Source organism: Cheilinus undulatus, linkage group 7 (genome assembly GCF_018320785.1).
Source record: "Cheilinus undulatus linkage group 7, ASM1832078v1, whole genome shotgun sequence".
Lineage (NCBI taxonomy): Eukaryota > Metazoa > Chordata > Actinopteri > Labriformes > Labridae > Cheilinus > Cheilinus undulatus.
Window position 1 is genome coordinate 33,543,986 of NC_054871.1, and position 21,481 is coordinate 33,565,466.

The 21,481-nt window shown below is 37.5% G+C and overlaps 2 protein-coding genes across 2 annotated transcripts; both read right to left on the reverse strand.

The window, feature by feature from the left end:
* Window positions 1-870: 870 nt before the first annotated feature.
* On the reverse strand, window positions 871-11,913 carry LOC121512251 (tryptase gamma-like). The gene is made up of 11 exons (XM_041791420.1): window positions 11,846-11,913; window positions 11,617-11,767; window positions 11,355-11,490; window positions 11,000-11,257; window positions 8,912-9,068; window positions 6,855-6,874; window positions 2,747-2,792; window positions 2,504-2,657; window positions 1,796-1,925; window positions 1,440-1,685; window positions 871-1,233 (listed from the first exon to the last, which is right to left on the reverse strand). The coding sequence occupies exons 1-11, from the start codon at window positions 11,904-11,906 to the stop codon at window positions 1,081-1,083; spliced, it is 1,512 nt and encodes a 503-aa protein (XP_041647354.1). The 5' UTR covers window positions 11,907-11,913; the 3' UTR covers window positions 871-1,080.
* Window positions 11,914-15,673: 3,760 nt separating this feature from the next.
* On the reverse strand, window positions 15,674-18,821 carry LOC121512609 (duodenase-1-like). Its single transcript, XM_041791967.1, has 5 exons — window positions 18,748-18,821; window positions 18,521-18,662; window positions 18,304-18,436; window positions 16,292-16,558; window positions 15,674-16,199 (listed from the first exon to the last, which is right to left on the reverse strand). The coding sequence occupies exons 1-5, from the start codon at window positions 18,794-18,796 to the stop codon at window positions 16,038-16,040; spliced, it is 753 nt and encodes a 250-aa protein (XP_041647901.1). The 5' UTR covers window positions 18,797-18,821; the 3' UTR covers window positions 15,674-16,037.
* Between the last annotated feature and the right edge of the window lie 2,660 nt (window positions 18,822-21,481).

A 21,481-nucleotide genomic window follows, 5' to 3' on the forward strand; every position in this document is an offset into this window, starting at 1 on the left:
ATTCAGCCACATGTAGGTCTTGGAGTTTTCACGTGTTTACAGCGACTGTATTCCAACATTTCTAGAGTGTTAAGGCAAAAACTTTGGATTTCACTTTACAGGGTCTTTAAGATACATTTAGTGAAACTCACATTGCTAAAGCTAACTTAGCTGCTACGTAGCTAACATAGCCAAAGCTACGCTCACAAAGCAGCTACATGAGCCAGGTTTATATGTTTTCTGCATGGCTCTGTTAGCTTTAGTTTGCTAAAGCTCACATTGCTAAAGCTAACTCAGCCATAGATTACTATGCAACAAGCTAATGTAGCCAAATCTTATTGAGTCGGATGTTTTTACACGTGCATATCACAGCGGAAGGCTATGTGCATCAAATGATTGAAACATGGTGCTGTTGGAAAAATGGACAAGACCTAACAAAAAAAAGATAGGGCAGTTGCTTAATTAGCAGCAGATGCTACTACAATATGCTGTAATACAATTCTATCAATATTTCCTGTGGCTCAACATAATCGCAGTACTACAGAAGAGCATAAAATCACATACCAGTGAAAAGAAAACATAATAATGTAGTTTAATCACATGCATGAAGACTCCTGCAGTGTTCTCACCCCAGCTTCACACAGAACAATTGGCTGTTTGCATTCACACATGCAGCTCACCCTGAGAATTTCATTAATTTTTCCCAGAGTTTCCTGCATGTGTAAATAAGGATATATATTGTTCACTTTTTTACTTCCCTTTTTAGAAAGTTGTTTATTGTGGTTATTTCCCACAAGTTACGTAACACATTATAATGAAATATGCACATATGAAGAAATGTTGATTCATAAAAATGTAACCAAAGCAGTGTTGATGATATAGCCATGATTTTATTCAGCATGTTCCATTTTCTTTGTTGCTATAGTCTGCTAAAAATGCTTTTGACATTTTAAAAGGAGTTTTGCTGGAACCAAGAGAGAGCATACATGAAACGGGATTTACATGTCCACATTTGACCAATCACAGAGCTACAATGTAAAACATACATGAAAACAACATCCCCTATCCTTCTGCATTATCAAGAGTCTTGTCTTCTTAAGCCTAATTGTTACTTAACACATTTCTAATCCATCCCCCGAAGGATGCTACACGTGTGTAGACATCTGGGCTCGTGGGGTCTCCACATCGCCGGCCAGAGAAGGAGACGACACCTGCTGCACCTCCATCGCAAATCAGAGGACCACCAGAATCCCCCTTCAGCAGAAAAGATACAAGACATGTCCCTGTGACATTGTTTTTGTGCCCCAAATCTGCTCATTTTGCACATTTTTAGTAGGTTATGTTCTCATGCATGTGATATTCACATCACTTAGAAATCATGACTTTATTTGTCTCACTGACCTTACACACTTCAAACTTTTCAGAGGTCAAAACAATGTTTAGCCACTGTATTGACTTACCGAGCAGAAGCCTTGAAAGCTGCGAGACCCAGTGCCACAAACCATTGACCTGGTGATGGGAACAGCTCCCCATCTCCTCTGGCAAGTCCTTCGAGACAGGATTGTTACATTGACTTCCTGAAGATTCGTTGCTAAAGTTCTGTTATCCCCAATATCCCCCCAGCCAGCTGTGATGCACTCTATCAGCCTGCCTCTTTTCGGAGCGATCAGCTGCACAGCTTCAGTCAACTCGGCACTGCCATTGAGCTGAGAAGAAGAGGCTGATTAGAGAAGCCACTTAAAGTATGAGTACAGGATAATTTCTTCTTATTTTGACTTGTTGCAGTGTTGAAAAAAGTAGTTTAGACTTGCCTCACCTTCAGCAGCATGATGTCGTTTTCATGGCCGTCATAGCTGGGATGTGGGATGGATTGGAGCACTCTGAACTCTTGCTTTGTGGATTCATTACTGGACAGAGAATCAATTCCAAGAACAGCTGTGACAGGTCTGGAAATCAGAATAGAATAATGAATGGACATAAGAAATTAATTTCATAAACTTTTTATTTAGAATATATGCATAACACATTATAAGATGCTGCAAAGCATGAAACAAATCAGTGCTTTTCAGTGATACCAGCGTGCTCCAACTAAAGCCTTGATAAGGTGTGAAATACGTAGAATAATTCACTATTTCTAAATTTATAATTTTTCAGTATTTGCTGTGTTTGGCTAACCTGACACGCCAGACCTGACAGGAGCTTTGCAAGATGTATTCGCCAGTGAGAAAAAAGGAAACAGGCGTCTCCATCTGCTTTGCACGGTTAGTGTTTGGCCATAGTATGCACCGCAATCAAAACAATAAAGTAGGAATAACGAGGTAATTCCCATTGTTAGCTTACATGGAGTGTTATTAAATTGGCTAGAATGGAAATAAAACAATATGAAGTACAAAGTTAAGTTTCCAACACTTTTCTTACACTGACTTTAAGAATATTTCAAATCCAAAGGCATTGGTTATAGTTATAAGTAGTAGTCATGAAGGAAACTAACATGAAAATGATAGTTTAATTTGAGTTTTCTTACAGATTTAGCAAGCAGTGTGCTGCTGTGAGCACAAAGTCCTGTCTGATCAGCATGCCCCCACAGAAGTGCTGACCCTGGAATTGCAGTGAAGCCATGTAAGGGCGCGAGTGGGGCGCAGCATCTCGGCCTCCGACAATTTTAGTACCATCAGCCCCTGCAACACAAAGTATACATCCACATTTTGCTCACACTGATGTTGAATTTAAATCTTAAATTTAAGGTTTCATCCATGCTGTAACTCACCATTCAGGGTGGAAAGCAGCAGCAGCACTGAGATGATCACCATTGTCTTTGTTCACGTCAACACATCTCCAGTCTTTCAGTGTAGGGGGAACAGAACATATTGCTTATTTTATAGTCTGCATTGCTTCAGGGTTTTCTTTTGAAAAGTTGTTGGTAAGATTACAAAAGAGGTGGTTCGAGATTTTCAAAGTGTGGTTTCATCATTTCCTCAAGAAATCAGCTGAGTTATAACAGTTCTCAAATTAAAATTACATTGTTAAGGGTTGTATATCAAAATTGTGCTCTGAGTTGTTTTTGACCTCACTGTGGTACCTCTTCTTTCTCTTTTGTCCTATGTATTATGCATGGCCGTCTCTAAGGGGCGTAAAAGTGGAGAGCTTTCCAGGGCCTTGGTTTAAAATGGCAAAAGGGGGTTTAAGAAGTGTAAAGGTTAAAATGAGGCACAAAGTGGTGAAAAGGGTTTTAAAATGAGCATGAATAGATAATTTTGTTATTAGAACCCGATAAAAGCTTGACACATTTTTAAGCTCCAAAATGAAGTAACTGTTCAAAAGGATGCCAGCACCAATGCTGCTGATCAACACATAAACTGATATCATCAAAGAAATCACAACGTGGGCGGGCCCTTATACTGAGTTTTTCAGGGGCCCAGCAAATGCTGTGGGCAGATCTGCCTGTGTAAATAGTGTTTTCTGAAGAAAAATTTCATTCTGCTTCAATTTAAGAGTCTGAAATATATCTCAAGGTGGATCTTTGCCATAAAAATGCATACTAAATCTTTATTTTGGGCATTTTTGCAGTGATTATACCATTTTAAAAAGCCAAAAAAATATCTTGCTGATGTACTTATTTGCTTTTGCTGGTATTGGTATTCATTTAAGTGTGTTTTAAAGCAGTTAAAAATTTCTCATCAGAACTTTAGCTTCTAGAAAAATAAGCATTTTAGATAATAGTATTCAAAGTCCTCATAATCTAAAAAAAAAAAAACAAAAAAAAAAAACAAGTGAACAAACAGAAAAAAGTTCATCATATGAATGTGTGTTTGACATGTCTTTGTGTTGGTATTCTGACAGACCCTGCCTAGATTTTTTGCATAGAGGGAACTGTTTTGGTTTTTTTTTCCTGTTCTCAGTGTGTTGCATCATGATGTGTTAATGGCATTGTGAAGAAAAGTGTGGTTAAGTGCAATGTAACACCACAGACACACGACAGTAACACCTGTCTGTGCAACACTTACTGCTTTTTCAAGTCTACCTAACCGTGCTTTTCCACTGTGATACAGGCTCAGATCATCACAGCTCTACTCTTTTTAAAATTTATCTCACATTTAACAAAGTCTGTTGTCTAGATGATAATTGATTTTCCATGAGGTAACTGGTATTTTTCCTGAGGAGGTTCCAGGTGAGTTTAGGATGTGAGGCAAAGATACTGAAGAGTGGTCAGATAGTATCGCCATTAAGAACAATGCAAGGGGGATGTCTGAGAGGGAAATCAAACCCCTTTTGTTGTACTGTCTAACTGCCTTGTTTAAAGCTATTCAGTGATGCTAATGATTTACATTTACTCATATCTGCAATCATTCATCATCAATATGCACCATGCAGGCTTTAAGGCTGTTTGGTGTTTTATTGCAGTCCTCCACACCATAAAACGGAACAGAAACTGTTATCACTCTTTAATTTATCTTCCTAATCGTCCTGCTGTTCTGGCATTACAAAGCTGCATGCCATAGGTGTTGGGAAAAGGAGCAGATAAGTGATTGCATGATATCTGTATTCACTTGTGTGATGCAAAAAAGTTAAACATCAAACAAGCAGTTGTAGGTTATGTAAGGTAATCTGCTCTGCATATGAATGTCCTCTGAAATAACTTGGGGAAAAAAATCACCCCGACAACCACTGGCACCACTCTTCTGTTTGATGGTGAAAATTCAGACTGTGGAATGATGTTGCTATTGTTTTGTCAATGTGTCAATGTTGAAATAAGAATATTGGCACTGGCAAGGAAGGTCACTAATGTGCACAAGCATTTTAGAGGCTGGGGATGTCTGCTGAAATTTTTATGGACTGTTGACTGTCATGTTAGACCCCAAAACACAGATAAGAGTGTGTCTGGCTGTCTTAGGTATTGCCTCAGTGACAGACTCCTTAATGGGTAACAATTCAATAGTCCTGTTAGCAATATTTAGCACATCTTCTCCCTCCAAAGCTGGTAAGCTGTCAGATACATAAGTTTCGTATGCTAAAGAAAAATTACATTCCTCTGGGACTTTGACATTAAGCTGAAAATATAAAGTTAATGTCAAATTACACTCCATTATGTTGCACTACATCACATTACGATACATCCTGTTGTACTACATCATGTTAACCTACGTCATGCTATCTACATCGTGCAACACTACGTCCCATTAAGCTACATCATGCTACGCTATGTCATGTTAAGATAAGTCATGTTTTGCCTTACACACTACTCTGTCATGTTACTTTACATCACATTACTCTACATCACCTATGCTACGTCACGTTTTGCCTTGCACACTACCCTATGTCACTTCACTCTACGTCACGCTACTCTATGTCATGTTGCACTATGTCATGTAATGCCACATTTTGTTACGCTATGTAACATCAGGTTACATTATATCACCCTCCATATGTCACCACACCACGTCATGTAACGTCACGTTATGTTATGCTACAATGATATGTCATGTTTTACTATGTCACAATACGTTAAGTTGCATTGCGTTACTACAGTCGGTAACGTTACATTGCGTTGTGTTGCTTTACATTGCGTTGCGTTACGTTATGTTACGTTGCATTATGTTACGTTGCATTATGTTACGTTGCATTGAGTTGTGTTGCATTGCGTTGCATTGTATTGCATTGCATTACGTTGTGTTACGTTACGGTGTGTTACATTACGGTGTGTTACGTTACGATGTGTTATGTTACGATGTGTTATGTTACCATGTGTTATGTTACCATGTGTTACGTTACAATGTGTTACGTTACAATGTGTTGCATTATGTTATGTTATGTTATGTTATGTTATGTTGTGTTGTGTTGTGTTACGTTATGTTACGTTACCTTTTTTGCTCTTGGAAAATTAATCCTGGACTCCAAGTGCTGCACATACAGCGGCTGTCAGTTACATAACAATAGAACTAACAACAATCCACATGGAGAACATACCAATAAAAAAAACAGAAACATACTGTATATGCTGCAAATAGCTAATGCACAAGATGTGCACAGAAGTTGTTGTAATATAATAAATCCAAATAAAAAGTTAGATTACAATATTTAAAGATAAAACACAACATATACTCGTATATGCAATCTACAGATATATTTATATATTGGAAAAAGTCTGAATTGACCACCATGGGAACTTTGTGGAAATTCTCACAAATATGTTACTGTATTGACTTAAAGCCTTTTTTCAAAGTGATGCTAAATTGCTTTTTTTTTTTTTTTTTTTAAATAACAGTCTTTGTTAGGTAAAAGGTTTGAAACCACTTCCTACAATGTTCAAAGGTTCCTGGTTAACCTTGTAGTTTTGAGATTATATTAATTTAGATAAGAGCTAGGAAAGATAAGATAGTACTGTATTTATCTAAATGGTAGTTGTTGTACACTGATTGTGTTCTGCTGCCTTTGCAGTCCTGTTTATGTTCAGTTATCATTGACCCAGTGCTCTCTTTCTACATAGCTCTATTATGCCTGTTTTAACAAGTTAAATGTTGTGGTTTTTGAGTGAGTTAAAAGATTTCAAATATGTGTTACATCGTGTTTCTGGCAAACATGCAAAAAAAGGGGAAGGATTTTAATGTATTCTTTTGTAGATTATGTGTTAAGTTATCTGCTGAGCCATGCTGTGATGCAGTTTATACAACAGGAAGGTCTCACCAAGTTATCTGACTGGAAATGAGTCATTCTGTGGTTGTAGATAATGTAGAGTACAACATCAGTGGGGCTGATATATAACTCCACCTGTGTTCATAATACACTTACCTGCCTAAAGTTATAGCAAAGAGTCTTTGGCCCATGCCACCGAAACAATTGTCAACAGACTCACTGCCCTGGATGCATTATTGATGCACAAATGTGAACAGCTGATCAGCTGTAGACACAAACACAGGTGCACAGAGCAAACACTGATGTGTTGATTGGCCCTTTCAGTAAAGTTGAAGAAAAAAGCTCTGTTTTTAGAGCCACATGAAATCAAGCTGACGAACAGAATATCAAAAGACCTCATATGTTTTTATTGAAACAAAACAATGTTTATGATATTTATATATATCAGAATAACCTTATAGCACCATTCAGAAGTTTCAAAATTGCTATGACTGACAGAATGAAGGTGGAAACTTGGGTATTGACGAAGTGTATTGATTTATTGTAAAACCTAATTGAGCAGGGAAAAAATCAGAATTAAACATCCTGTACAAAGGTGGTTTCTTCAGAGAAATGCTAAACCAAGTTCTTTCTTTGAAAAGTGCAAACCAGAAGTGTACTCCTACTGTGTTTATTGTCCCCGTGACATCATACTGATGAGGAAACAGAAAGCTTTGCCAATTGAAGTTCAGTAAATAACTTAATTAAACAGACACATTTTAATTTGTGGCCATCTGGATCAACAAGGAACAGAAAACAAAAATATCTACTGATGCAAGGTAAACATGTCTCTCTTTTTATCATTTTCTTGTCTATTTAGGTAGAAAACTGGCCTGGCCCGCAGAAAAATTGGCGAGCCCTCTTTTCTCTAGATTCTTGTGTGAGACATGCATATCAGTCTGAGAGCTCTGACTTTTTAAAAAATATATATTTTTGGGCTTTTTATGTATTTATTGATAGAGGAGGACAGTAGATAAAATCAGAAACAGGGATGAGAGAGTGGAGAAGAGAACACTATAAGGAAATGCAGGAAATGATGCTACAGGCTGGACTCAAACCTGGGCTGCCCGGTTACATGGGGCGTCCCTTAAACCTCTAGGCCATCTGCGCCCACTAGCTCTAACTTTTTAACATTAAATGAAATAAAAATCAAGCCATGTCTCAGCCAAGAGTTACCTACATGTCCCATCTAAGAGGTGCCTAGTCAAAAACAGGCTTGACTTGCTGGCAGCAATATTTTCTGAAATCTAACACTTATTGTGTTAAACGAGGTCAGTCACATGCCACATGTATCCTTCAACTTTCACATATTTATCTATACACTACGATAGAATGATACATTTGAAAGGCCAAAAACAATATTTTAATCAGATGTTGGTGAATGGGTTCTTTTTTCAGTGTGGCCAGCAGAGGGCAATGCAGCCTCTTCAGTCTTTCTTATTCTGCACTGTAGAAGTGTTGGTCCATGAAGGTGAACCATGTGCTTTGTGTGAGAGTAATACAATCTTTGTTTTTCCAAGCTTTCATTCTTTTTTTAATCTTCTGTTCTGTTTTAACACAGTGATAAAGTCTTAGCCTTAAAATGAAATGTTTGATACACAGCTTTTGAAACAAATTAGAGAGTGAAGGTATCAAACTCCCTAATATGGATGCTGAGTGTGATCTTTCAGACATCTGGCACTCTAGTGAACCTCTTCTACTCAGCCACATCAAATGAACTCTTTTTGATGATTTAAACCCATACCAGACCAGTTTGCTTTTTGATGTGGATTTACTCAGGCCACTGAAAGATTTATTACACCGCAGTTTACAGATTCATGTTTGAAGTAAAATGTTCACTGTCTCAGAATTACCAGGGTTTTTTTTAATTTTATCTATTTATTTTTATTTTTTTGGACCCTGCAGGGCCTTTTCACTGTAGCCAGTATGATCTATTTTTATTTTACTTTAAACTTGCCAATATGGTAATATGGGTTTGGAAGAATTCCTGATTTAACTTTATTTCTGTCTTCTGATTAAAAAAAAACAAAAACACAAAAATAATGAATATTGAATAATATATTTGACAATATAAACTGTTTTTTTTTTTATTTCCATCAAAATTCAGAAATATATAGAACATTAACAAATCAAACAACAGTTTCCAGTGATGCATGCAGCAATATAAGAAGAAATAAGAAAAGCTCAAAGCAGTGACTACATTAAGAATTTTTCCAGGGGTTAAGCCAGTGAAATACCGGCTTACCCGTTTTTTTCATTTAACAGCTTTTTTTCTTGAGTGCCTCTTTGATCCAGGGAAGGTATTTTGATATATCTGTGTAGACATTGGGAAAATTCGGGTAGGCGCAGTTTCTCCGATAATTGAAGGACACGACTCCAACAGCCTCCCCGCCGCACACCAGAGGGCCACCAGAGTCACCCTGTGAGAGAGAGAAGGAGGGAGATTTATCTGTTCAGTAAATGTCTTAGGACTTAAAACCAATTTAATGCACTGTTAGGGTTCTTTTATGGGCTTGTATGAGGTAAGTAATATAAATGCTCTGATTGTGAAAATTAAGGCTCATATTGATGTTGTTTTTTTATAATGTAACACGCCCACTATGCCAATATTTTTGTGTTTTGTCATGAAAACAGGTCATGAATGCATTAATGTATTAGACACAAGAGATACAGTATAGGTTGTTTGTAATCACATGATCCCAAATGTCTGTTGGGGGCAGGTCATGGGGGACAGTTATTAGGAATGAATGAGAATGGAGGAAAGTTAGTACTGCTCTAAAAGGACATCTATGCTGCAATTATCATGAGAAAAATGTCTGCATTCTTTGATTAAAATTCCTACACTTTACAAAAAAGTGAATTTTACCACAATTTAACAGATTTACCTGGTAGGGGACAATCAACATCACAGATCAGTCAGTCCTGCAGGCCTCCTAGCATCTATCATTAACTAGTCAGGAGGGAGACAAGAGTCTGCCTGCTGCTGTTTCTCTGTGAGCCTTTTAAACTTTTCTTTAGCCTGAATATTTCACTACTTTCGGGATACAAGAGCAGCTTATGAATTAAGAATGCTTATATTTCTGTGCTTCGAAAGTTTGGCAAAGGTATTAACAGCTCAAAACATGGCCTTTTGGTAGCTTATCTCTATTCAGAAATCCCTTCTTGCCCCCCAAAGGGATTTTTGCACAGCTTCATGATGTCATCTGCAAAGAACCTATACATGGTGACTGATATCTCTGTGTGCCATACTCCTCACTGATGGCTGACGTTTGTCACAGGGCCATCTCAGCCCAAACCGATGTTAAACTGAGGCATCGGTGCATCCCTAGTAAGTATACAAGGTAGTCGATGAAGTAAAGTATTGACACTATTTGGAGAAGTTGACTGGAGAACCTGCACAGTAGATTATCTCTGTAAATGCAGGGTCATTAGAAACACCTTCCTTAGCCACCATTGAAAGTCCTTCATGTAAACACAACATGAAATACATAGAAAAAATCCCAAAAGATGGGACGTTGAATAAAATGTGAATAAAAACATAATACACTGTTAAAAAAAATCTGACTTGATTGATGTTGAGCGAACAAATAATGAATTCCTAGTGCATTTTTGATAACTGAAGTAGCTGAGACAGCACATTATATTGAGTTGGGCCCCTCAACTTAAAAAAGCTGTTAAACTTGTTACTATTGTAACTATTTTACTGTCTACATTGATTTGAAAATCCTCAATTTAATGCAGCACAAAGACAATATATTTAATTATAATAAACTGTTTATGAACAATGTTCCTCAGTGTGTAATTGTAAGGAATTTAGACATTTTATGATAATGACTGTCTCAAGTCTACTGATGTTTACAGAGTGTTGTAAGAAGAAAAGGTGATGTAACACAAAGATGCTCCTGTCCCAAGTTTTTTGGAATGTGCTGCAGGCATCAAATACAGAACTTGTGTATTTAAAAAAAACATGATGTTTATCACTTTGAACTTTTGATGTCTTGTCGACCATTTCTGAAAGAACTCAAAAATTGATCAAAAAGTCACAACTGCAAACCTGTCTTCCAATTTGAGTGAAAAATCGACCCTGGTGGAAACAAATCAAAATATGACCAAAAGGTCATGACCACAGATCTGTTGCCAATTTGAGCAGAAAATTGACTCCAGTGACCTTTGTGCTGTATTCAGTTGAATATTGATAGGAAAAAGAAATTCTGCTTTTATTCTAATTGTACACAATGTCCCAACTTTTATGGAATTTCTGTTTGTAGAAGACTTCCCTGAAATGTATGCACATTGAAATAACCCCTTTAAACTAGAAGCAGCGTTTAAGATGAAATGACAGACAGCCTACCTGACAGAATCCTTTGTCCGTCTTATATCCACCTGCACAGATTACATTAGCAGGAAGGTGACCTTTCCACATTTCCTCACACGTCTTCCCGTTCACCACCGGCACTTCCACGACCTCAAGCACATTCACGGATTCACCACCTGTGTCTTTCCGACCCCATCCAGCTACACGACACTTTGCATTGTCTTTAAGTTTAACTTGAGACCTTGGAAGTTTAATCGTTTGCACGCTTTTGCTCAGCTGAGCTTTCTTCAACAACTGGAGGGACAAGAAATCAGGTGAGATTAAAATACAAGGACATTATCTCATACTCTTCTGCATGAAAGAAGATGCAAACAGATAGATAGCTACTCACCTTGAGGAGCATGATGTCAGCACCAGATTTTGCATTTTTAAAGGAAGGATGCACGCATGTCTTTACACTGTATCTTACTGTCTTATTAACAGCCTTCTTGAGGTCATGGGTACCAAGAACAACACTTGTAGGCACCCTGAGTGAGTGAACATTGATATGTTAGCAACTTTTTGAAGTGGTGCAAACAAAACAAAGTCAGTAGTAAATCTCACACATGTTTTTGTAAGGTATAAAGTTTTTTTTTTAATGTGTTTTTACTCACGAGTTGTTACAGTGTGCAGCAGAGAGAACAAAGTTTTCACTTATGAGGAATCCTCCACAGACATGTCTACCTGCATCATTCTGCAAGGATGCCATGTACAGCATCAGGTTATCCGGGGCCTTTTTACCATGTATGATTTCACTCCCAAGTGCTGTGGCATTTAATGGAGAAGAGGGATTAGTCAATGGAGCTGTTGCACACATAAAACAAATAAACTGAGAAATCTCACCGTTATGTCCATGATATGTCAGGAGACAGAACAGCAGAAGTTTGTGCAGAGCATGCATCATGAAGGCTGCAGAGTCACCCTTCTGTCTCTGGGGTCGTAGCTCAACCTCTTTATAGTTCAGTTAGCTTAGTAAGCGACCCTGTGGTTTGTAGTTGCTTAGCTCGATTTCTACAGCCCTATCCTCTGTGCATCAGTGCAACCTTTAATTGTCTTTTAGTGGTGGGTATATGTGGTCTGTTAAGAAGTGAGACATTATTCTGGTAAATATGAAGCATGTGGTCCTGTTACCTCGGAAACCCTGCCACACATATTCACATGAAGTGGTCAACATGTTGTGCAATAAAAATGAACTCTAAAGTTAACGTTTGTTTCACTTCTACATGTCATATCTTTTTTTTTTTTTTTTTTTTTTTTAGTTTTGTACAAAAGCCAACCAGTTTAAAAAGGAAAAGTTGACCAGTCATCATTGCTGAAGTGGTGTCTCCTTGCAATATCTGCTGGTTTGAATGTAAACTGTTGTAGGAAGGTTACAGTCTTCAGCTTAAACAGCACTTAGGAGCTTTATGATGAAGTAAAGGAAATTGAGAGAGGTCTGGCTGCAGACTGTCAGTGTGAGACACACAAAAAAGCTTCTCCTCCATGAAAACACTCTAACATAGCAAACGTTGATTGTGTAGCTTCATTAGCTGCTTTAGCTATGTAGCTAACATAATTACATAGCTAGCATGGCAAAAGCTTAAGCTCACAAACCTTTGGGATAGCTATACTAACAAAGCTATGAAGCTAACTTCAGCTATATATAGCTACATTATCTACATGGCTTGCATAGCTTCATTATCTTTAGCTTTGTTTGCTAAAGCTCACGTTGCTAAAGCAAGTCACCATTAGTGTGTAAACTTTTAAAATGGGTCCAGGGTTATACCTCTAACCCAGGGGTGTCCAAACTATGGCCCGGGAGCCAAATATGGCCCCGCAGCACATTTTAAACATAAAGTGAAATGAGAAAATGAAGCTTTTGCTTGACTGTATTGTACTTTTTAGTTTCAGCACAAGGCAGTGCTACAATGCTAATTCTGTAAACAAACATTTTGACAAAAATTATGTTTTTGTTAACTTGTGATTACACAAAGACAACACTGTATGGTAAACATATTGGTAACCAAAGTAATAATGTTATCTTGATTTACAATGCCCTAACTCATTACCCCACTAAATAGTGGCACCAACAGTGTTCCAGCTGCGTAGCCAGTGGTTGCTAGGGCCAACTAGGTCCCCCTGAAATCTGACTGGACTCCTCAAAATCCTTATATTGATTGGCTATTTGCCTTGTCAGCCACTAACTAGCCACAAGAGCGCACTCAATCACTTAGAATATCTTAATCTACATTATACTGTTTTTAACTAATCTCAAGGCGTGGTATATGAAAGTGGCCCCACCATTCTTATATATTTCAATATGTGGCCCTCAGAGGAAAAAAGTTTGGACACCCCTGCTTCCACTGTTTTATTTATGAAATGTTGCTTAGCCTGTAATGTTTACAGTGTAGTTATGTCATGAATGTAAACAGTCTGCTTACAGAAAAAAGCTTGTTCTCCAAAAGAGTTCCAATGCAAAAAAACATGGCTTATGTAGCTTCTTTAGCTGCATAAGCAATGTAGATAACGGAACCATGAAGATAGCTGAGCTATGTAGCTAACATAGCTAAAGCTAAACTCAAAGCAGCTATGTATTTATGTTATCTATGTAGGTAAGTTAGCTTGAGCTACATTTGATAAAGGTCACACTGCTAAAGCTAACTGAGCTATAGATAATGGAGATATGCAGCTAACGTAGCTACATAGCTAACAAAGCTAAAGTTTGCAGTGTGTTATTTTATGCATGTTACTGCTGGATTTTTGTTTATGAATACAGTTACATCAGAGATATAAGGTCTGCAGCCAGACCCCTCTCAAGTTTTTCCCAAAAGACTCAAACTAGTGTGTGTTTGACAGAGGAAAAAGGGGAAAAAATTATTTAAAAAATGAACAAAAAGTTAATCAAATAAATCAAGAAATAAATGTAAAGGTGGACATTGTACTGCTTTCTATATACTGCACCTTAAAACTGTTCTTTTGCAACAACCAGCAGCAACACCTGAATATATTCAAACACAGTTCCACCTTCAGATTAAAATATCCATCTTCATCTGTAGACCTGCAGTCATCTGTTCCATTGTGTGGACTTTTTCAGTCTTTCCATCCACAGGGCTGTTGTTAGTGTTTGCGTCTTGCCTTCTCCTGCATTATATAATCAAATCTCTACACTTTAGGATACCACATAAAGAACATAAATTCAAGTTAAAATAGATAAAAAGAAGTTTCAAAGATAGCTTTTTTTGATTTGATTTCAAGTTGTGACGTAAGGTTTTCTCACCTCAATACAAAAACTTGTGAAAACAAAATGAGAGACAGGAAATAAAGTTTCATATTTGAGTGTCAGTATTCTCAGTTCACAGGAATAAAACCATTGTCAGAAGTCATACCAACACTTACTCGCAGTTAAATGTCACTCAGAATGTCTTTACTCATATGTTACTTCCTTTTAAACCACGGTGGAACATGTTTGTAAATGCTTTTAGCAAGCTCTCCATCCCAGTTGAAATCGTGCTTAACCACAATCACAAGGGGTGTATGTGTTGGAAAAGGATGCATAACTCAATGAAATGTATGACAAAGGTTTGCAAACCAGAGGTAAATGTAGGTGTTACAATCTTGCGCAGCTGAGATTGGAGAGACTCTGCAACAACTGTTGCCTGGATTCTTCCCCAGTCAAAGCTTTGTAGGACAGTGGCAAAGAGAAGGCTGCTGTTGAAGAAACTCATATTGAATCTCGACTGGAGTTCACCAAAAAGCATGCAGGTGACTCCATGGTCAAGTGGAAGGAGGCTCTTTGGTCTTGAGACCAAAATGGTGCTTTTTAGCCATCAGACAAGACGCTATCTGTGGCGGACACCAAACACTGAATATGTCACTGTGAAGCATGGTGGTGGCAGCATCATGCTGTGGGGATGCTTTTTGGCAGCCAGCCCAGGAGAGCTAAAAAAAAAAGTTATAGGGTACAATGAATGCAGAAAAACAGTAAAATCCTGGATGACAATCTTTTTCAGTCTGCAAGAGAACTGCAGCTTGGGTAAAGATTTATTTTCCAGCAAGATAATGAGCGAAAGCTACACAGAAAAGGTTTAAAGACAACAAGGTGAATGTTCAGGAGTGGCTGAGTCAAAGCCCAGACCTCATTACAATAGAGAATATGTGGCTGCACTTAAAAAGTGCTGTTCACAACTTATTTTACATTATTTTTGGTTAACTGACATTACTTTGTAGAAATCTGTTTATACCAGCACTGATAATAACTCACTCTATAAAAAAGGGTAAACTACATAATTAACCAGCTACTCAGCCAGCTAATCAGCCTTTTCATCTCTTATGAATTCACATCCACAAACACCTCCTACCTCTCTAGCTCTAACCTGTCCTCCAAATAGGACAATATGTTGCTCCAGAAAACTGACATGTCAGCAGATGGCAAACTCAAGGCTTCAGAAGAATCCAGTAGATGACTCCATGATGGCTATTTCCATTGTTTATATGGTCTTTAAGCTTTTTCATTTAGTTTCATCTAATTTACCATTTAAAGTGACACTTTATAAACTTGGTTTTATTCACTTTGGACTGTGTTACCTCAGAGAGCCACATAAGAAGTGATTTCAGATGACAAAAGGTGAAAAACAGTCACAGCACCATTTTTCCATGTGGTGTGTGTACGTGTCACAACCTAAAACCTCATAATGTTCCTTTGAGCTGTGAGTTGATCTTGATAAACCACAGTAACCATGGTTTGCTGATGCAGATATGAGCACTGATGTTCCCACAGTCACAAATAACATGTCTAACCTCTTTTCTCTGTGTCATCATTAAACACACAGCAAATTAACACTGACAGTCATTAAAAACAGGCAAAATACGCTTTAATGGTTATATATTTTTTTGTTTAAAAATAACTGTTACATATGTTGCATTTGTGATACTTAGCATTAACCATTAGCCTTTAAGTATGCAAGCTGTGTTTCTACTGTTATAGGTGAGTCTGTTTAACAGTGAGGTTTGATTTCATGCATCCATTACAGTGAAACAATTTTCAATGTTGTTGCATTTAACACTTCTTCTTCTTGAGGATCCCCTTTATCCAGGGGATGAACTTGGACACGTCTGTATAGATGTTGGGATAATTTGGGTAGTTACAGTCATTGCCACTGTTGAAGGAAACGACACCAACTGCCTGCTTGTCGCACACCAAAGGTCCACCAGAGTCACCCTGATAGGAAGAAAGTTTCATTTCTGTCATCATTCAAGACTTTTTTGTCATATTTTATCAATATTTGTACTATTTACAGATTGAATACCAACCTGACACATCCCATTCTTTGTGCCGTATCCACCTGCACAGATCACATTCTCAGGAATATTATTCTTCCACTCTTTCTTACACTTCTCCAGGTTGATGACAGGAACTTCCACATCTCGCAGATCAACTTCAGTTTCTTGAGCACCAGATTTTGTCCAGCCCCATCCAGCTACACGGCACTTTTTGTTCTCTTTAAGTTTCATTTTTTGGCTCGGGAGTTTAATGGTCTTTGTATGAGCTTTTCTTCCCAGCTTAGCTTTCCTTGATAGCTGTTGATTAAACAAAAATACAGATGAGAACCCCAATATTAAGCTGCAAGCTAAATATAGCTTTTAAGAATTCTGGAAGCTTTTTTTTTTTTTTTTTTCTTTTTTTGCAATTTTGTTTAATGTGATAAACATGTAATGTTAAAAAATAAAAGATCCTGCCCCTGTGTTGTGTCACAGCAATAGCTGGAACAATAAAGTTACTGGAGCTTCCATAACAGTATGTTAATGAGAAAGCAAGGGTTGTCTAAGAAATAGCAAAATGCTGACCTCTCTCTTCAGGTCAATAAATTACTCAACTGACATGCCACATTCAACTAAAAGAAGATGTCTGAAATTTTTTTTCAGCTTCCTTGAGAGAGAGATCAATTACTACTTCACTGTGAAAAGTTACACTGTGCAACGATATTTGAATGTGGAGAATTGCAGTCAAGTTTGTACTCAAATGAGAGTGAACATGAGCAGGCAGGGCCGTAGTAACGTGGGGCTAAGTTTGGGAGCAAGCTACCCCCATTTTTATTTATTTTTTTTGTTTTTTGTATTTTTTTTTTTTAGAATTTCGCTAATCCAAATGTGTGCTTTTTTACATGCTTTTACAAACCCAATTAACAAAAAGGTCGGGGCTCTGTGTAAAATGTAAACATAAACAGAATGCAGTGATTTTCAAGTTTCATAAACCCATATTTATTCACTATACAACATAAACCACATATCAGATGTTGAAACTAAGACATTTTTCCATTTCATGAATATTATTAGCCCTTTTTGAACTTTATGGCAACAGCATATCTAAAAAAAAGTTGGGACATGGCAACAAAAAGCTGATAAAGTAAGCCGTTCTAAAGAAAAACAGCTGGTTGAGCATTTTGCAACTAATCAAGTTATTTGACAACAGGTCAATAACATGAATGGATGTTAAAAAACAAAACAAAAAAACATTTTTTTAATAGGCAGAGTCTCTCAGAAGTAAAGTTCAACAGAGGTTTGGCAATCTGAGAAAAACTAGGTCTAAAATTTTGGATCAATTTGAGAGAAATCTCTGTGCACAAGGGACAAGGCCAAATATCAGTACTGTATGTTTGTGATCTTTGGGCCCTGAGGTGGTAGCCACTGCATTAAAAAAAAAAAAAATCTGATCCTGTACTGAAAATCACTGCATGGGCTCAGGAACACTGAAGTCTCCCTAATGAACCAGTGCAGGGATTTGGAGTTTTCTTTACATAGTCAGCCACTGGCCGCATAACATCAAACTGAAACGAGATAAAGAAATCATAAACTCCCCCGGCCTAGTCTGCACATTCTCCAGCTTATTATATAGTATGGAGTCTAACCAGGCTAAATCATGTGCTCATATTTGTGTAGGTGTAATGGAGTTGTCATTCACTGCACAGAATGTTAGTTTTTATATATACCTTTAAATTTTAATTTATTTCTATGATCTCGCCAGAATTTACCCTCAGTGGATCATAAAGAATTATCTGGATATACACAATATTATCAGCACAATATTGGTTTCAACAGATATGAAAATGTCTGCTGATATTTACAACTGATATATTGGTCAAACATATTGATGGTACATATCATATTGGCCAATGCATTGGTAAAATATGCAGGTGTACCATAAGGTAGCCATGGGTGGTTCACAACCGTTTTTTAAACCCCTTTACACAACAAAACTTAAAGTTAAGCAACTAATCAGACATTAAGAAGCAGTCTGTTGTGACTATTAAATTGACTTTACTTACTTTGAGGAGCATGATGTCGTTCCCAGATTCAACTCCCTTGTAATCTGGGTGTTTGCACATCTTCACAGGGTATTTGTTCGTTTTATCTACATTGTTGAGATTGTGGGTGCCAAGGATAACATGTGTTGGACTCCTACATGACAACAAATTAAAATAGTTGGATTAATATACACTACATGTAGATGAAGTAAAATGCCTGAAGCAGACAGACACTCACCCACAGTGAGCTGCAGTGAGCACAAAGTCTTCACTGATGAGGAATCCTCCACAGATATGACCTTTGTTACTCTGCACAGAGGCCATGTACTGCATCGAATTCTCCTTGGTCTTGTTACCATTTATGATTTTAACACTCAGGGCTTTAAAGAAAAAACTGAGATATCTTTAACAGGAACACATCACATTTAGGAGCTTGAGTATAAAAATCAGATTTAACAATCTTACCAAAACCCGCCAGAGCAGAAAAAATGAAGATCTTGAGAAGAGCATGCATGGTGACAGCAGGTCTGAAGGTTGCAAAGGACCCTCAAAGTGGCAGTTGTTCACCTAGAGACCCTGTGGTTATCACCTAGCTTCTATCACATCCTGCCTTTGTTTAAAGCAGTTGTAACTGAGAAGCACGTGGTGCTGCCACTTACAAAGCATGAAGCCTTACACATTTGATAAATCAATCTATTATTTATTTTCCTCCTTATTTCTCCCCTTTTTGATTCAGATTATTTTTCCATGTGTGTTATTTTCACTGCACTGATTCTGACTACTGGCAGTTTTGGACCTGCCATTTGAGTATTGATTGATGAACGTAAAGTACAAGTGATGAAAACAGATGAAGTATTAGTTTTTCAGGTATATTTCTGGCACTTTTCTGCTGAGTGTAACTGCTGTAGATCTTAGGCTGAAGCTTTTAGAGCTTGTTGATCTGCTATTGAATGTTGCTAGAGTGACAGAAATGGCCAAATGTTGGCATCAGTTCATATTTTGGAGAATAATTCTCATTTTATTTTCTTTTTTGTTAAAAACAAGAGTCTAGACATGCATGGCATCAACTCTGTTATCACTCATGTGTCATATTCATCTACCCTGTCCTGTTGGTACTGAAGAAATGCACTTTGAACGCTGTTCAAAGCTGCATGTTTCCTGTTTCAGTTGCCAGCCTCTGCAGGGCAACAGGTTTAACACTACATTTCTGCAGAGGCTATAGTTTAAAGATGATTAGACAAGTTCCTAGTGAGCAGCTTGGCACTTAAACATTGATTTTTTACTTGACTTCCTTTAATGATTGAATGAGCTTCATTATCTACTCAAACACTGTCAGTCAGAGGTCACCATCAATCCGTCTGATAGCACTCACTCTATTGTTGCCCCTTGTATCAGATCCCTTTCACCCTTTATTACATAAAATGTAAAAAAAAAAACAACATCCTGGTTTGATTCCTACATTTCCTTTTTTAATCTGCCTCAGTAAGGCCTCCCTCATCTATTAACAAATGATCCAAAATGCTGCAGGATTGTTAACTACACATAAGTCCAGCAGGCAGCAGGTATATATTTATCTAATGTTGGTTTTAAATTTCAGTATATATACAGGTGCATCATTAGATATTGACCTAGTGTACAGACTCAAGGGGGCCAGCTGTTAGCCTTGAACTCTTTGAATAAAGCCCCAAATGTAAAACATATCAGACTGAGCACTTCCCTACTCCTCTCTGCGCTCTGCTTGACTCAGTCTCCCTTTGGAGACACTTGGTGTTCTTTAAAATAATATATATTTAAAATAACTGCATGTTGCAGTCAGTACTGGTATCAGTATGGCTAAAATGAGTTTGGAAATGTCAGCATATTGGATATTGGCAAAAATCCAATACTGTGCATCCCTAATCTTAGTTTTTGTTATCAAAGCCCTGCACAACCAGGCACATGCTTACACCACTGACCTTCTCCATCCCCACATCAGCCATAGGCTGAAGACCCCCGCAGTCTCTACTGATGTTTTTAAAAGCAGTTTAAGATGCATCTTTTGTGAAGTATTGTGTGATGTTATCCTGAACTTATTTCACCTGTGTCAGGGGTCATCAAGTACTTTTGCACAAGGGCCAGATTTAGTCTTGACAGAGATTCTTGAGGCTGGACTTTTCTATAAACAGAAATAAAAAATATATATATTTTAGCCTGATTAACATATAATTGTATTAGTATTTGGATTTCCTTTCAAATCCCAGGGAATGGACCCCTGAAAATCCAGAAAATGGGCCCTCCCCAATTATGATTTAGCACAATAGCAACTAATTTTTTACACTTTTTAACTGCTTTTCACTGCTTCATTTGGCCATTTCTGCAATCTTTTTTTTGCCACTCAACCAATTTTGCCACTTTTCACCCATTTTGACACTAGTTAACCTCTGTTAGCCACTTTTCTGTCAATTATTGCCCCTGTTTGCCACTGTTTAACCCATTTTCACTACAGTTCCAGGCTATTTTGCTATAATTTTGCCACTTTTAACACATTTTTTATACTTTTTGCCCCTTTTTGCCCCTCTCACCCAATTTTTCCAGTTCTTTAATCCCTTTTAACCAATTTTCTTTCATGTTTTATGTCCTTTGTGCCACTGCTTTTGCCCCTTTTATCTATTTTGCCACATTTTAACCCCTTTTCATTACTGTTTTGCACCATTTTGGCCCTTTAACCCATTTTTGATACTTGTTGCCCCTTTTCCCCTCTTTTACCCATTTTTTGCAACATTTTAACCTCTTTTCACCAAATTATTTGGCCATTTTTGCAACATTTCCACCAGTCTTATCCTTTGACATATATTTTTAAATATTTACTAATAACAGCTGTCAAGTGAATTCTTGTGAAAACAGATCAAATGTTAAGTCGTTCTAAAACTATTTCAGTATTAATTGTTTTGGCAGTTGATTTTACAGCTGCAGCCAAAATATACCTGTAAAACCACATCTTCTTTTCCTTCTTCTCTGAATTGAATGATCTTCTGGGGGCCGAATTGGAAGCTTTGGGGTGCCTAATTTGGCCCATGGGCCACCAGTTGATGATTAGTGACCTATGTCCTTACTTGAAGTAGCAGCCACTGCCATAAGTGTACACTGTGTACATTAGTGTACAGCTCTGGCCAGCCTGCAGACCTGCAAACTCAAATAAAGTGCAGACTTTCGTATCACT